Below are 15,194 nucleotides of genomic sequence, written 5' to 3' on the forward strand. Positions count from 1 at the left end.
CTTTCCAGAGACCCCTGGGGTGTGTACACAGGGACATGGGGCCTGGGTTGGCAAAGGACAGACCCCCATGCAGATGGACAACAGGCTGTGCTGCTCCCGTGGACCACTCACCCCTGCTAACCCCAGGTCCCAGTGGCCTGGAATGCAGCCAGCCCCTCCTGCTCTCCCCAGGAAAGCTTGGTTCTGTGCAAGCCTCTCCCATCCCTCACCTCTGGGAACCCCACCCTAGGCCCTGAGAGCCACAGGGAGTCAACTGGGTAAGCCAACTTCATGGGGTCACCTAGAAATCAGAGGCCAGCCTCACTCAGAGTGTGGGGGCCACACAGCCTCAACCCTCATGCACGCTTGGCCCCCACCCTCCTCAGCCCCCAGCAGCACCTAGCTGCATGAAGTCCTCTTCCCAGCACGGGAGGGGGGCCCCAGCTTGCCCAGCTCCCCAGTGCCTCACTCTGTCTAATCTCCCATCCCCCACACACTCTGCAGCCTCATGCACCCCTAGGCTCCCAGCAGCTCACCCCTCCCCAAACCACACCCTCACAGGGGAATCTGGTCCCTCTGCCTCTTCAAAGGACCCCCAGGCTCCTTCATGCCCTCCCTCTGGACCAGATGCATCAGGGGCTGCTGCCCAACTCTCTGGCTGCTCCTCCCTCTCATGGGTGCCCTCATGTCCTCTGCAGTCATAGTGGGGAAATCCCAGCTGTAAGAGGGTGGGGTGGGGAATGGATTAGGCCAGGCATCTGTGCAGATGGAACCATGTCGATCGAAGCATCTGTGACACTCAGAACAGCCATAGGCCACTCACCACATCCCAGACCAATGCCCCTTTCAGGCCAGCTGATCCCTGGGTAGGCCTGTGCCCAAGAGAAGAGCCTCTTTGGGGAGAGCCACACAACCCCAACTCCCTGTGCCTCCCAACACCCACCTTCCCTCCGCCCAAGGCCAGTACCTGCTCCCAACACCCACCTTCCCCACACCCAAGGCCAGTACCTGCTCCCAACACCCACCTTCCCCACACCCAAGGCCAGTACCTGCTCTCGGATAGTCTGGGAAAGGAGACCCCTGAGTGCCCAACTCTTCTGGCCCTCCCTCCTAGAACAGGCCTGGAGGCAGTGTGGGCAGGTGCGGGATGGAGAGGCAGAGACAAGCCGGGCTCCGGGCCCTCTTTATGCAGCTGGGCCTCTCCCTGGCGGGAGGTGGGGAGGAAGAGGGGGTAGTCAGGGTTCCTGGGGAAATGACCCCACTTCCTTACATCTGTGTGCACGGCCCACACATAATGCAATACAAACACAGATAGACACTCACGTTCACTCAGACACACACACACACGCATACAGGTGTACAACTATCCTCACAGACAACATGCACTCTCACATGAGTACACATATAAAAAAATACCCCATGTACGCACATTCAAACACTCAGACACGTGCATACAGGTGTACTCACAGATATGCACAGGCAAGTGTGCACACACTTATAAACACTCGTGCACACAGTCACCACACACACATACAAGTACTCAGACACGTGTGTGCAGATAGGCACACTCCCATATGCACATACACTCGTGTGTGCGCAGACTCAGTGCAGGCCAGTCCCTTCTCCCTCACTCTGTCCCAGGCAGGGACTCACAGAGGATCCCTCAGGCCCGAGACTGGCTGTCATTCATGACAACCTCTGCTCTTCCAGGACCTGTTCCACCCTGACCTGACACCTCACAGGAGGCTGAGGCCCACACCACCGCTCAGGAACCAGAAAGGGGAGGAAAGAACAGCCCCCACTTCTTTCCTCTCTCCCAAGACATGGGGGGAGTCTCAGGGTGCAGACTTGACTTTGGGGGTCAGTATTCACAACTGGTTCTCTGGGGAAACCCTTTATGTCTCATCTGGCAATCCCTGTGGTGGAAATACTCCCCTCACGCCCATGACCAACTCATGAGATATGGCAGGGGGATCTTGAGACCAGCTCTAGCTTGGCACAGGTCAGACTGCCCTGGGGGTAAGGGATGATGCAGGCAGGGCCACAGAGACCGGATGTACAGGAAGAAGAGGGCAGATGAGAGTGGTCAGCGAAGGGCCATCCTGAGCAGGAGGGGGAGTGAGCCTCTCTGTGCCGTGAGGTCTCAGACAGCCTGCGGGCAGGGCTAGAGGCTCTGGCTCTTGTCCATGTGCTCATACATGTGTGCAGGACCTGTGTCACACACTCCACAGTTGGGGGCTGGCATTGCTCAGCTCTAGCCTGGAAGACCCCTGCCCTGGTCTTAGTGACATGCACAGGAGTCCTCAAATCCACACCTTCAGCTGGTGCTGCCTCCTGACCTGGCACGTGGATCCAGAGGACCAGTCCCAGCACTTTAGGAAATTCGCCTGGAGCATCTGGTGGTGCCAGAGTTAAGGCAGTGCTAGCACGAGCCCCCCCACCACCACCCCCGCCACACACACACACTGCGGAGGGGTATGGCAAAGCAATACAGTAATTCATGGAAGGAGCTCCCCATGGGTGTCTGAAACCAGATCAATTTGGGCAATAGAGTGGATAAAGTAGTAATATAGGTTGAGTTATAGATTATTACCAAGGTATAAAATAAATGAGTCCCTACTGATACAAATTATTGAATAAATAACTAAATGGGGAAAAGGAAATTCTAAATAGATTTTGCAGCCACTGTACCCTCCAGGAGGGGAGTCCAACCCCCCATTCCTCAAGGACAACTGCCCAGAGTGCACAACAGGAAGGGAGAGCAGAACTTGTAAATGTCACCGCAGGTGGGGACCAGAACCCACCTGCGGTGAAGAGCCCGGTTAAGAGCAAGGGCCTTGCAATGGTGTGAGAAGGGCCTGCCCTTGCTGCCTCCCCCCTCCAAGCCTCAGCCCAGGTGACCATGAGACAACAGGAGACAAGTTCCAGGAGGGGCTCCTACATCATACCCAACCATCAACACAGCCAAGGGCATCAGGCAAGGGGCTCTGAGGGACCAAGGGGACCCAAGATATGCATGTCCAGTGGGGCCCTGGGGACAGAGAAGTGAGGACCACATGCCTCGTGGGGGTAGCTGGGAACATTAAAGGTCATGGGAGCTCTAGACGATTTGGCTCAGTGGATAGAGTGCTGGCCTGCGAACCAAAGGGTCCTGGGTTCGATTACGGTCAGGTCAAGGGCACATACCTTGGTTGCAGGCTCCTCCTGGCCCGGGCCACGGTCGGGGCTCGTGCTGGAGGCAACCAATCGATGTGTTTTTCACACATCGATATTTCTCTCTGTCTTTCTCTTCCACTCTCCCTTAAAAAAAAAAAAGGAAAAATATTCTCAGGTGAGGATTAATAAAAAATAATAAAAGGTCATGGGAAACATGGAAAAGCACTGGTGTGGAAAAGTAGTTAGAGTGTTTGCCTGTGCACTGAAGGGTCACAAGTTCAATTCCCGGTCAAGGGCACATACCTGGGTTGCAGGTTCGAGCCCCCACTCTAGTCTGGACTTGTGTGGGAAATGACCAATCAATGTGTCTCTCTCACACTGATGTTTCTCCCTCCCTCCTTCCCTCTCCATCTTCCCTCTCTCTAAAAAAAATCAATGGAAAAAATATTTGAACATGGGACCCGCAGGCTGACGCTTTATCCACTGAGCCAAACCAGGTAGGGCAAATTAAAACATTTCAAAAAGGTCATACGAAACATAGGGAAATCTGAGGGAAGTGTGGGCTATAGTTTTGATTGTCCCATGGGGTATGGGCGTGGGGGGGGGGGTCACATGGTCTTCTTGGTCTCTACAACTTCTTTATAAACCGCAACAATAGTTACCACCCTATCACTCCGAGCCCCCTCTCCCATCTTTTCTCCCTACCTGGCATATATTTGTCTGTCTGGAGGCTGCAACTTTGAAGTACGGACTTTGGCTGGTGGCCTGTTCTGGGCTGCAGTGGGGCTCTCAGTGCTGCTGGGAGGCTGTGGCCAGCAGGAAGGGGGGTTGCTGCCCTTTCAGGGATCCAGACCCTAGGGGTTTGCAGGGACCTTTGTTCACAGGGAATCTCACCCAAAACTCTTTATCAGAGCAAGTGTAGATAAGAACTGCTCAGAGATCCAAGATGAGGGTGTGTGTGTGTGTTTGTTTTGGGGGGGAACTGCTGGGCCAATGTGAGCACAAACAGGGGTTCCCCATGATGGCTGGCTGGTCATCCCCACCAAGAGCCCAGAGGGAGATGCCTGTGGGCTTTAGGATGGCCTATCCTGAGACAGCTGGCTTACTACCCTCGGGCCAGACCTGGAGAGTGGCCTCTGCAGGGGTGGGCAGCTGAGCTCTCCCTGCTTTAAGTACCCCCACCCCAGATCTGAACAAAGGTTCTAGGAGGTGGGGGTGGGGAGGCAGGGCTGAGAGCCAGGACAGCCTAGCGCCATCCTGTAGTGCAGCAGGCCATGGCCTGGTCAGCAATTTCCTTCCCATCCCTGGCCACACTTCCTCCCAGCACCCCTTAGGGCCATGCGAGTGGGACTTTCCTCTGCTGAGGTGGGGCTGTGGGCAGGGCCCCAGTGCTCAGCCCCCCATGTGGCAGGGGGACCCTGCCCTTGGAACCTTCGGGCAGTGGAATGAGGAGTCTCAGGCAGCGCTTTCCCCTCCATGAGGACATAGGGACCCTGCATGCACCTGCCACTGATAGTCTTCATCCATAGGTGAGCACCCATGAATACCTCAAGATGGCTCTGCCCTGCGAGCCTGAGGTCTTAGCTGGAGCCCAGAGCTGGCTCCCACCTGTCCACCCAATGAGGGGACCTGGGGGGCACAGGCCTGGTGCTGCATGCCCACCTCCCAACCTTAGCTCTTCTCCCAGGTCTCCCCTTGTCAGCTCTGTGGTGATCCCATGGGGTTGTCTTTCCAGGTCCCTCCCCAGGACACTTAATTCCCATCCTGGAGGTCCCAGTTGTATTTTGCCTAGACTTCCTGGGCAGCCAGGAACCCAAACCCCAGGCCTGGGGACCCTCTACCATAACTGCACAGCAGCTCCTATGCACACCACAGTCTACCCCAACACCCACCCCCATCCCTACCCCCAGCAGCCCAAGGAGGGTTGCAGGCCCTGACAGATTGGGTCCCAGGGAGCCTGGGATCTCAGCCAAAGCCCTCATCCTCCCAGGGCCTTCAGGGCTGGCCTCTGGACTCTGACTCACACATGTGCACACTCCCTCCACACCAGGAGGGAGAGGTGCCCTCACCGTGCTCAGCACATGCAGAGAGGTGAAGAGATACCTAGTTCTGGGGAGAGTAGGTACACCCCAGGGCTATGAGGTGCAGGTAGGAACCCGAGGGGGCAGAGACCCCATTGAGGACCCAGGAGCCCCTCTTAGGTGCAGTTGGAACTGGGAAGTGAGGGAGTTCCTCCTGAAAGGGTGGAGGTGTGGTGGGCGTGGCCTGGGGAGTAAGTCATGGTGGCACAGCCCAAACAGCTCCAGCAGCCTGGCCTTTGCCCCCTCCAGAACTCCCCATGCACTGCTGGCCCAGGTTAGAATGCAGAGCCCCTCACCCACCCCTGCAGGGTGCCCACACTCTCCACTCCTCCTAACCCCCTCACCCCCACCTCTCAAACTGCCCTGGGTAAAGCCACCGCTGCCAGCACACTGCCACCTTTCTCAACACAGAACATGGGTCACTTTTTCTCTGCACTCCCCAACCCCTGCCATGTCTACCGGGTCCCCCACAGCCCAGCACACCACAGGCCCTGAGCAGGCGCTGCTCTGTCCTGTGCAGCAGCCCTGACCACTCCTGGACCAGCTGCTGCCCCTTGCCAAGCCCTCTGCCAACTCCTGCTCACCATCGGTGCTCTGGCAAAGACAACTCATCATTTCTGTGGCATATTGGGGGCACCTTCTGGAGGACATGCGCCTGTTCTCCTCTGTTGGTCCCCCAGGCCCAGATCTGAGGACCTGGGACCCAGAAAGACTTAAGGAAAGTCCGTCCCAGGCCATGAAGAGGCTGGCTGGTGCCAGGTCAGGTGTGGAGGACAGGGAGGTGTACCCATCCTGGCTTGACTGCCCACATATAGGGGTGGGGCTCCCAGATTTCCCCCAGGCATCCACAGCCCGAGGCTCCAGCTTCTGGACACACTGCAGCTGCCTGCCGTGGGCTGGTCAGTCCCACACAGCTTAAGGGTTCCCAGCTGCTGGGGAGGTTCTGGGCGTACACCCCTTCTCTCCCTGCTGACCAGCTGGCCTGAGCAGCCTCCCCCCTCAGGTCTTGCGATCCCAGAAGACCCTGCTGGCAGGATCTACCTGAGCAGTGGGCTTGAGACAGATCCCCCAGAATGAAGGGACACCTGGCCAGGCCCAGTACCTGAGACCTCCTGGGGAATGCCATTTCAGGAGAGGCTAGACCAGGCCTGAAACCCTGGTCCAGAGGGGAGGGTGACACTGCTCAGACCCAAAGGGCACCCCACAGCTGGTCCCCTAGACAGCACCCTACCTTTTTCAGGCCAGAAAATGCAAGTCCCTCTGAGCCCTTCCACCTGCTGGCTGGTCAGATACTGGCCTCCAAGGGTGTACACCCAGCAGAATCCCTGCCCGATCCAGGGCCACCTCTCACCACCAAGCACAATGCAGGGGGGAGGGCCTTCAAGGGCCCCATTGTTCCCTCGAAGGCCCCGGGTCTGAATCCCTGATTGTCCCTACAATTGTATGGGGCCAAGAGAAGGAAGGGCCTCCCCCAGGCTGGGTGACAGTGCAATGGGAGGCAGCCAGCCTTACCTGCCCAGCACCCCTCTGTCCACTGCCCCATGTCCAGGCCCAACTCCTGCCAGGCCGCCTCTGTGCATCTGAGGGTATGGACAACGCCCAGCCTCCCCTACTTTTTCTGCCTCCTCCAGGTCTGTGTCCACTGTTTGTCTGGGTCCCACTGCAAGAATATGGCCTAGGCATGGACCACTATACCACAGGCCACCACAGCTGCCCTGACCTGAGTGGCAAGGGAGGTGTCTTCTCAGCCTCCAGGGATCCTGTAACCTCAACAGAGGTCCCCAGGTGTCCTTCCAGAGCTGAACTCTCCCAGACCATCAGGCCAACTGGGCTCAGTAGACTGAGGGAGTGAATGACACAGAGGCCTCCAGGACGCAGGGATCCAGCCCTTGTAGTCTCAGACCCCATCACCACCCCCACCTGGTTCAGGGACCAGGAGGGTAGCTGCGGCAGGATGAGCCCCGGGGCCTTCTCCTCCCAGCCTCATTGCCTTGGGGAGACAGTGGGAGAGGTGTGTACTCCCTGCCTCAGGGCAGAAAACAGCCCAGCCTTGGGGGACCCTTTAGTGCCCCTGGGCAGGGCACCCCTGCTGGTCTCCGAGGTGTGGAGCTGGGGCATGTGGAGAGCCTGGGGAAGTAGTGTGAAATCGGGGAGCAACCCCACTGGCCACTAGCCCAGAGTAGCCGATATGCGGTAGAACCTGCTGCAAGCAGCCCTCTTAGAGCTGGGTGTTTAGGAGGGGGACTGCCGGAGTGGGGGTCCAGCATGAAGGATTCTGGGCCAGGGTGGCAATCCAGGGACTCAAGGACACTCTAACCAGCAGCTCTTTATTAGGATGTGGGCCCAGATCCCACAGGAGAGTGGGACTGATCAGGGGCACCCAGAAAGAGGCTGGCAGAGCCAACCTTGTAAGGGGCACCCTGGCCACCAGGGTGGGTGCAGGGTCCTGTCCAGGGAGGACACAGCCGTTGGCATCCTCAGGAGCAGCCAGTCCCTTGGGCCTTCTTGATTTCCTGCCGGAGAAAGAGGGGCTTACCCTGGATCCCAAGTCCGCTGTCCCAAGCCCTTTCCGGCACAGAGATCTATCCCTTGCCCCTGGCAGAGCCCACCTCCGAGAGTGCCTCCTTCAGGCTCCAGTAGGCCTTGTCCAGGTTGTCGTTGACAATGATCAGGTCAAACAGACCGGGTTCCTTGCCTGAGAAGGGGGGGAGGGGGTACAGGGCCCACGGAGGATCAGTGAGGGGAGGGGGCTGTGGGTGACAGCTCTTGCCCCTGCCTCCCACCTCTAGCAGATGAGTTGCCTGCTATTGGGGAGGGTGGGGGACACTGGCTGCACCCACACTCACTGCTTTCCATGTCCGCCTGTGCAGCGGCCAACCGTTTGGCCAGGCTCTCCTCTGTCTCCGTGTTCCGCTGCCGCAACCTCTGTTCCTGAGGTGCCTAAGGAGGGTCAGAGCCTGCAGGGCAGCCTTAGCCCCTCCTCCACCCCTCCCGCGCCTGGCTCCCCACCCCCACCAGGACTTCCAGCGTGGGTGGCTGCACAAAGATGTAGATGGGCCTCAGGTCGGTCTTCTTTAAGTTCCGCACACCCTGGAGGTCCACGTCCAGCACGCAGATCCGGTTCATGGCCTGCACCACTCGTACAGCCGCTTTGCTGGGAGGCAGGAGGGGAGGGGCCATTCAGCAGGGCTCCTTGGGTCCTAGCACCCAGACCATCTCCACTGCCATTCCGTGGGGTTCTACCTCCCCCATTCCCTGCTCTGGGAGCCTGAAGAGGCCATCAGCATCTGCTCCCCTTTCCGGAAGCACGCCCTCAGTAACCCTTTCATACTGGGCCATCTGCTAGGCTGGGGGCAGCAGTGGGGGTGGGGGTGGGGGCGGGGAGGCCAGGAAGGCCCTGGCTGTCACCACTGGGCTCAGGGCTCCCAGGTGCTCCCCATCCAAGGGTAATAGCAGCCCCAGTGACCCCCGTAGGGGGTCAGCTGCACCTGGGGTGGAGCATGGCTGTCACAGGGGGACTCAGGTACAGGCTGCGCATAGCAAGCCTGGAATGCCTGTGCAATGATACTGCTCTGGATGTGTGGGAGGTGGACAGCTGTTGCTGGGCTGGGGACTCTCCCAGGCTGCCCTAATTGTTGGAGGGAAGAGGAGGGGGGCTGAAGTGCAGCCCACAGACCTCTGAGACCCAGGTCCTCTGAGTCTTCACTGCACACCAGCCCATCACTGGCTGCCCATTCCCACAGGGGCCTGTCAGGTGGGGTGGAGAGGGGACAGGAGGGGCAGCCTAGACAGCTCAGGCTTCTCTTCGATCTTGATCCCTGGAAGGGCTGGGTCCCTCACCCTGACAGCCCATAGGGAGAAGCCCTTGCCGGGGCTGCCCACTCCAGGTTCCAGGAGGTTTGGAGGTTGCTGAATGTGACTCACCTAGTCCCATACAGGTTCCCCGAGAACTCAGCATGCTCGATGAAGTCCCCGGCAGCAATGTCCCGCTGCATCACCTCCCTGGTCACAAAGTAGTAATCTACAAAGAGCAGGAGCTGTTGAAGCTGTCCACAGCCAGGCCACATCTGCTCATGCAACCACATGAGCAGAACCAGCTTCTGTTCTGGGCTATCTGCCCATCTGTCCATCCACACCTAGAGTGTTCCAGTTACTGGGCAGGGAGATATCTGAGGAACGGACAGACACCATCTCTCACACCGTCCTCACTGAAGGGACCTGGAGACTGCTGGTTTCTGGGGGGAGTTTTGGAGGGGTCCTGGTGACTACCAACTTCAGTGGAGGAGGTTGAGGAACTTTAATGCTCTGCCTCAGGAAGGTACAAACACCCTACTAAGGTTGTGATGTCAGAGAACCTAAAGGGTGCGTATGGCTGACCCCAGCTACACTGCCATGTGTAATGCAGTGCACCAGCAGGGATCAGTGCCCCGCAACTGCCTGGTGTTGGGATCAGAACCCTGCCGTGGACAGCTGATGTTAGCATGAGATTTGATGCCTATTATCCAACTAGGCCTGCCCACCCACCCACCCTGAAGGGCCCCCATCAGATGGGAAGAATGAGGCCTCATGCATCACCCTGACAAGTGTGTGTGTGGGCTCCAGACCTGTACTGGGGCACTGAGTAGCAGGGCCAGCTTACCTTTGCCATTCTCCTCTCCAGGCCTCGGGTCCCTCGTGGTGTCTAGGAACAAGCATCTGTGACCCATCTGGAACCTCACATCCAGAGCCCACACAACCCATCCCAGGGCCTTCCCAAAGGGCCCCGTTCAGCCTATGTGGGGGACTTCGGGGGGAGGGGGAGGGTCAAAGTATGGGCAAATCCCCTGTGTGAGAGAGGGTTCTTGGGGGTGTTAGCAGTGTGGGCAAGTCCCTATGTATGTGGATCAGCAGGGCCCCAAAAACCCCCTGGGACCTCACGGGACACGCTGAATCCGAAGATGCTGCCATGCTCCTGCAGAAGTCTCTTGAGCAGGGTGCTCTTTCCGGCCCCAGAAGGTCCACTCAGGACAACAGGCCGTGGTCCTGACATCCCTGTGGGTGAGTGGGAGCAGATATCAGCAGGCCTGAGGGACCCCGCCCACCCCCATTCTCCCAATCAACTCTCCTCAGGAACCAGAGCTGAGGGCCATCCTCAAGCCTTGGCTGCACCTCCCAGATGGGTGGGCTATCTGGTACCTTCCCAGCTGTGCACCCCTACCCCACCTGTGGAGCCTGGACTTCCCCTCCTGGGAGAGGCACATCTGGGTCCCCACCCGGCATTTTCTAGGCACCATGCCCTAAAGGTGGCTGAGATTAACATCAGCGGAACCAAAACCCTGTTCTGGGAACTTCCATCAGGAAGTGGGGGACTGATCCAGAGGGAATACAGCTTCCTGACCTCCCCTCCTCTCTGATACTCGACCCTCCCAGCCAACAGCACAGGGCTCAGACATCTGCCACAGATGAGTGTGGGTGAAGCAGGGGTTTAGGAGGCATCAACCCTGATAGCTCTGTGCCTGCCTGACACCTCAAGGCCCTCCCCAGAACAGGACCTACTTCCTGGGTGGGCTAGGCCATCTCTGTCAGCCAGGGTGCTCGGAATAAGCTGGGAGGAGTGGGTAATCCCAGCCTGCTCTGACCTCTTAGTTAGTACTAAACTCCTCCCAGGACAATCAGCGCTGCCCACTCGGTGCCTTTGGGAAGAGGAGGCTGCTCCCGGCCCTTCAGTAGTGGCCTACCCACCCAGCCTCGAAAGCCCAATGGCAGAATGCCAGGTGCAAGTGTGCCCTGCCTCAGAGGGAAACCCTGATGGGCATGTGGGAACTGGAACAGCTCCCTATGCAGGCCTGGCCCTGCAGGCTGTCTGGGGGGCCTCTGATAAGGTGTGGGAGCCTCCAGGGTGCAATTAGTGGCCAGCAGACTGGCAATTAGGCCCAGGAAGGAAGGGCCACTTGGCTCAGGGATGCCCTGTTGCCCATCCCCAGCAGGGCCCCCATTGGGCACTGCTTTCCTAATCCACAATGTAGGCCAAATGGGTAATCTGGTTTAAGCACTGCTATTCTGGGGCTATCACACCACACACGTTTCCTGGAGAAGGTGGCAAACAGACACAGGAGGAAGGACCCAAAGGAGCCCATCAACGCTCTGTCATCTCCAAGTGACTGACTCTTATCTCCTTGGCCTCTTGCGAGTAGGGGAGGTCGGGGGGACTTCAATGCTCTGCTTCAGGAAGGTACAAACACCCTACAAACACCATTACAAAAAGTACCGTTTCTATCTAGAGATAATCCCAGCGGACTCCTAGATCTCACTGGCATCCCAGCTTTCCGACCCAAATACGTGCCACATACACACCTGCACACACGTGCGCTGGCTCTGAGCTCGTGGCCATTAGCCAAGTGCAGCCCTGTCTCTCCCTTGAGGCCTGGTACACAGGAGGTCTCTCCCTCTCTGGCAACCTTCACAAAGCCCAGTCCTTTGCAGGAAGAATGTCCTATTGGCAGCCCAGCCTACTCCCCTGGATCTGTCCTGACTTCCTAGCAATGGGTGACTGGGGAGGGGAGTGGAGGGAGAGACCCAGTAAAGCAGTGGGGAGGCTGTGTGCCACCGGGTCCTGTGAGGGACTGAGGACTGGGGTCTGACCCCCACAATGCCAGCCTCTGGGCAGTGCTGGGTCTTTGCCTCTAGGGCTGGGCAGCTGCAGTTGTCCAGTGGCCTAGAACGATTGGACCTGTGGCTGTGTTTGGTGCTACAGGAACATCAGTTCTTCCAGGGCAGGAGCAGCCCTAAGTGGACACATGGTGATGGCCAAAGCCATGGACCAGGAGGCCTGCTGGAGCTGTGATCATAGTGGCAAGCCCTCAACTCAGTGGGCACTCATCCCTGGAACCCAATTTGGGGAGTCTAGCTCTAGGGAGAAGAGGACCCAAAGGCACCCCTACCCTCCTGTTAGGGACTTGGGAGGTGCCCCTCAGGGGGGTTGGGAGCACAGAGAAGGGAGAGAGGCCCATCTGCCTGTTTGCACAGAAGCCCCTCAGGGACGCTCTGCTTTCTGTCATGTGTCTGCCATGGGAGGGTGCCCTACCTCATACCCCCACAACTCTGGGGGGCACCCTCCAGCCCCCAACTGTAACCTCGTCAGCAAGACCCAGGGCTTTCTCCAACATGCTCCCCCAGCAGTTGCTGCATTCCCCACGCCTGCAGTAAGGCCACACCTCTTGACTGTGGGTTCTGACACCTGGAGACTGCCAACCTGCACAGGACTAGCCTTCAGGTAGGACCAAACATCACACACCAAGTCCCAGTGCTGACACCCCCACAGGGCATGTGGCACAAGTCCTGCTTATCACCTCACGTCCAAACACTGGTTCCTATCCTGCGCCCTCCACCCTGTGGTGGGACACTGGGTAGGGGAGCCTGTCCCATTGAGCAGCACTCCCAGGCTCACTACCTACCTGCACGGGGCCAGCAGTGAGCAGGGGATGTATCCACACAGGACAGGCTGGCAGCTGCAAAGCTCACTCCCTGCCTGACTCTGAATCACTGCAACCCTCAGCCTCTCCTGAGCCCCCACCTACATCAAGCCCAAGCTCCATGTGCCCCGGTGCAGCCATTACCTGCCCCACTCTGTAGTCTCATGGTGGTGGAGTCCAGCCTGCTCACCCTGGCTAAGGGCATGTGTGCTGAGTCTTACACTGAGGGGCCCACACAAACCACCAGGGATGGCCTGGCCCTGCACAAGTGCCTAGAGAGCCGCGGGGGGGAGGGCTCTGTCCAGTAAGCACGCAACAGAGCACTCAGTAAAGTCACCGTCCACAGAACACCCAGCTGGGACGGTGCTTCGGCCTTGAGTACACGGAGACTGACTTCGGCCCCAGTGCCTGCAGAACCAACCAACTGAAACGTTTAAGTCAGAGGAGTCATCTCTTGGGCATACAGCCCTCTGGCTGGGGTATTCTGTGTTCTCCATTTCTTGACTATCCCACAATCCCAAACCCTGTGGCCTGGCAAGAAACGGCAAAGCTCACAGGACTGCAATAAAAACCCAGATGCAAGCATGTGCATTCCGGAATGTTCTCCGACAGAACCCTGCCCAAGAAGCACCCAATGTAGCCAGGCAGCCCTCTTCCAGAAGCACAAGGTGGAACCTCCTCTTCCCAGCTTCCACTTTCACCCTGCTCCGTCCCAAGAGCAGGACACCGTCACCACCCCCCTCCTCCCACGCCTCCACAAGACACCCAGGAAAAGGCATGGCCTCTGAGAACAGGGAGAGGAAAGGCCAAGCAAGCCCTGCCAGCCCTCGAGTGAGCTACAAGCCACAAGGCGGGAAAGAATCTGGCTCAGGACAGCAGGTCACGGCCCACCCCCCAAAGAGACACATCCTGGCCAAGTCGCCTTGACAAACCACTCAGCCTTTGGGAACTTGGCTTGAAATGGGGTAGCCACAAAGCACCAGCCATTACTCCTCACTTCTCCCCACAGTGGGGCTGGAACTATTCCTCTCATAGAAGAAAGCTGGCCCCTCAAAAGCATGAGCAAGAGCCATACTGTCCGCGCAGGACTTGGGCCTGTATCGGTGCTGCATGGCATGTCTGGGTCTCTTTCCATAAAGGAGAAGAACCAGGATTCAGTCTTGTCCCAAATCCCAATTCTGCACCACAGACAGAGGGCAGAGGAGGCACAAGAGGGGAGGGTCCCAGGCCAGCAAGCTACAAAGCAGGAAGGGCAGAGGTACTATGGAATCATCCTTGCTCTCAGAGAAGAACTGAGACCCTCAGGTACAGAGTCAGCAGGGACTGGGGGAGACAGGCCTGGCACATGGAGGTAGCAAGGACTTGGAGCTGACTACAAAAGTACCTGCCCCCATTCCAGTGCTCCCAGGGGCTCACCCTCATTACTAACTTTCACTGTTGGTGGCTGGAGTCACCTCTTTCCACCCCAAACACGTCACAATACCCTCTTCATTTCTGCTCTTCCTCAGATCAATTGAACATTTTTTTCAGGCTATGGTGAACATGCTACAAAAAAACCTGAAATTTACAGCTTAGGTGTAAAATAAATTTTTTTGGTGTGACTGAATAGAAAAGTAGTGACTGCACTGCTATTACTCCCGGAATCTGCTACTCAAGAAAATAACTGAGCCCTGGCCAGTTTGGCTTAGTGGATAGAGCATCAGTCTGCAGACTGAAGGGTCCGGGGTTTGATTCTGGCCAAGGGCACGTGCCCAGGTTGCTGGCTAGATCCCCAGTAGGGGGCGTGTAGGAGGCAGCCAATCAATGATTCTCATCCTTGTCATTTCTGTCTCTCTCTCCCTCTCCCTTCCTCTCTGAAAGCAATAAAAAAAATATATTTTTAAAAAAAGAACAATTGTAAACCTACTTAAAAAAAAAAAAAGGAAAGGAAATAACTGATATCACCCATACCAAAGATCAAGGGCCAGGTCTAGGTGAACTCAGAATCTAAACAAAGTCCTAGCACACTACACCTGTCACAGGTGTGGCCCTGACCTGGGCATAAGCGAGTTTGGTGTTGCAGGCAGTTGTGTGGCATTCTATGAGCAGGGAGAGAGTGGAAACTCACAGCAGGAAATTAAGTTTGTTAGTGGTTAAGACAGGAAACCCCACCCCTCCCAGGTCCCTCCTAGGAGTGAAGAGAGAGGGTTTCCTGCATTCTTCACAGCAAGTCAGGGTCCGGGAGATCTCAGAGTGACAAAAAGTCCAGAAGAGCCTGCAGGCAAGCTGCCTAGGGCACTCACAAGAGGCCAAGTCCAGGTTTCTCTTTCTGTCCCTGTGGGCCCCACCCACACAGGCCAGCTGTCAGCTCAGCTCACTGCTTCCCTTTTCCCAAGTGAAAGACCACAGTAATAACATTGCTGCTCCACAAACCAGCACCTTCCCTCTCTGTTCCCAAAAGAATGTCTACGAACAGCAGATGGGCAGCTCCAGCAATCCAGACTTGAGGTCTCTGGGACTGAGAGAAGCCGAACATCCGATTACATGT

At 57.4% G+C, this 15,194-nt stretch overlaps 1 protein-coding gene across 7 annotated transcripts in view; it reads right to left on the reverse strand.

The window, feature by feature from the left end:
- Positions 1-7,522: 7,522 nt before the first annotated feature.
- The window catches only part of GUK1 (guanylate kinase 1), an 8,336-nt gene continuing 664 nt past the window's right edge, over positions 7,523-15,194 (reverse strand). For 6 of the 7 annotated variants that reach the window (XM_015561539.1, XM_015561538.1, XM_015561536.1 and 3 more), the window contains 7 exons: positions 10,134-10,247; positions 9,856-9,897; positions 9,141-9,237; positions 8,232-8,370; positions 8,063-8,156; positions 7,826-7,911; positions 7,523-7,729 (listed from right to left, as the gene is read on the reverse strand). In XM_015561539.1, the coding sequence (XP_015417025.1) occupies positions 7,694-7,729; positions 7,826-7,911; positions 8,063-8,156; positions 8,232-8,370; positions 9,141-9,237; positions 9,856-9,897; positions 10,134-10,245 (606 nt within the window). In that variant the 5' untranslated portion in view covers positions 10,246-10,247 and the 3' untranslated portion in view covers positions 7,523-7,693. The remainder of the gene's footprint in view (positions 7,730-7,825; positions 7,912-8,062; positions 8,157-8,231; positions 8,371-9,140; positions 9,238-9,855; positions 9,898-10,133; positions 10,248-15,194) is intronic. The other variant, XM_015561535.1, reaches the window with a different exon arrangement.

This window comes from Myotis davidii, unplaced genomic scaffold (genome assembly GCF_000327345.1).
Source record: "Myotis davidii unplaced genomic scaffold, ASM32734v1 scaffold2737, whole genome shotgun sequence".
Lineage (NCBI taxonomy): Eukaryota > Metazoa > Chordata > Mammalia > Chiroptera > Vespertilionidae > Myotis > Myotis davidii.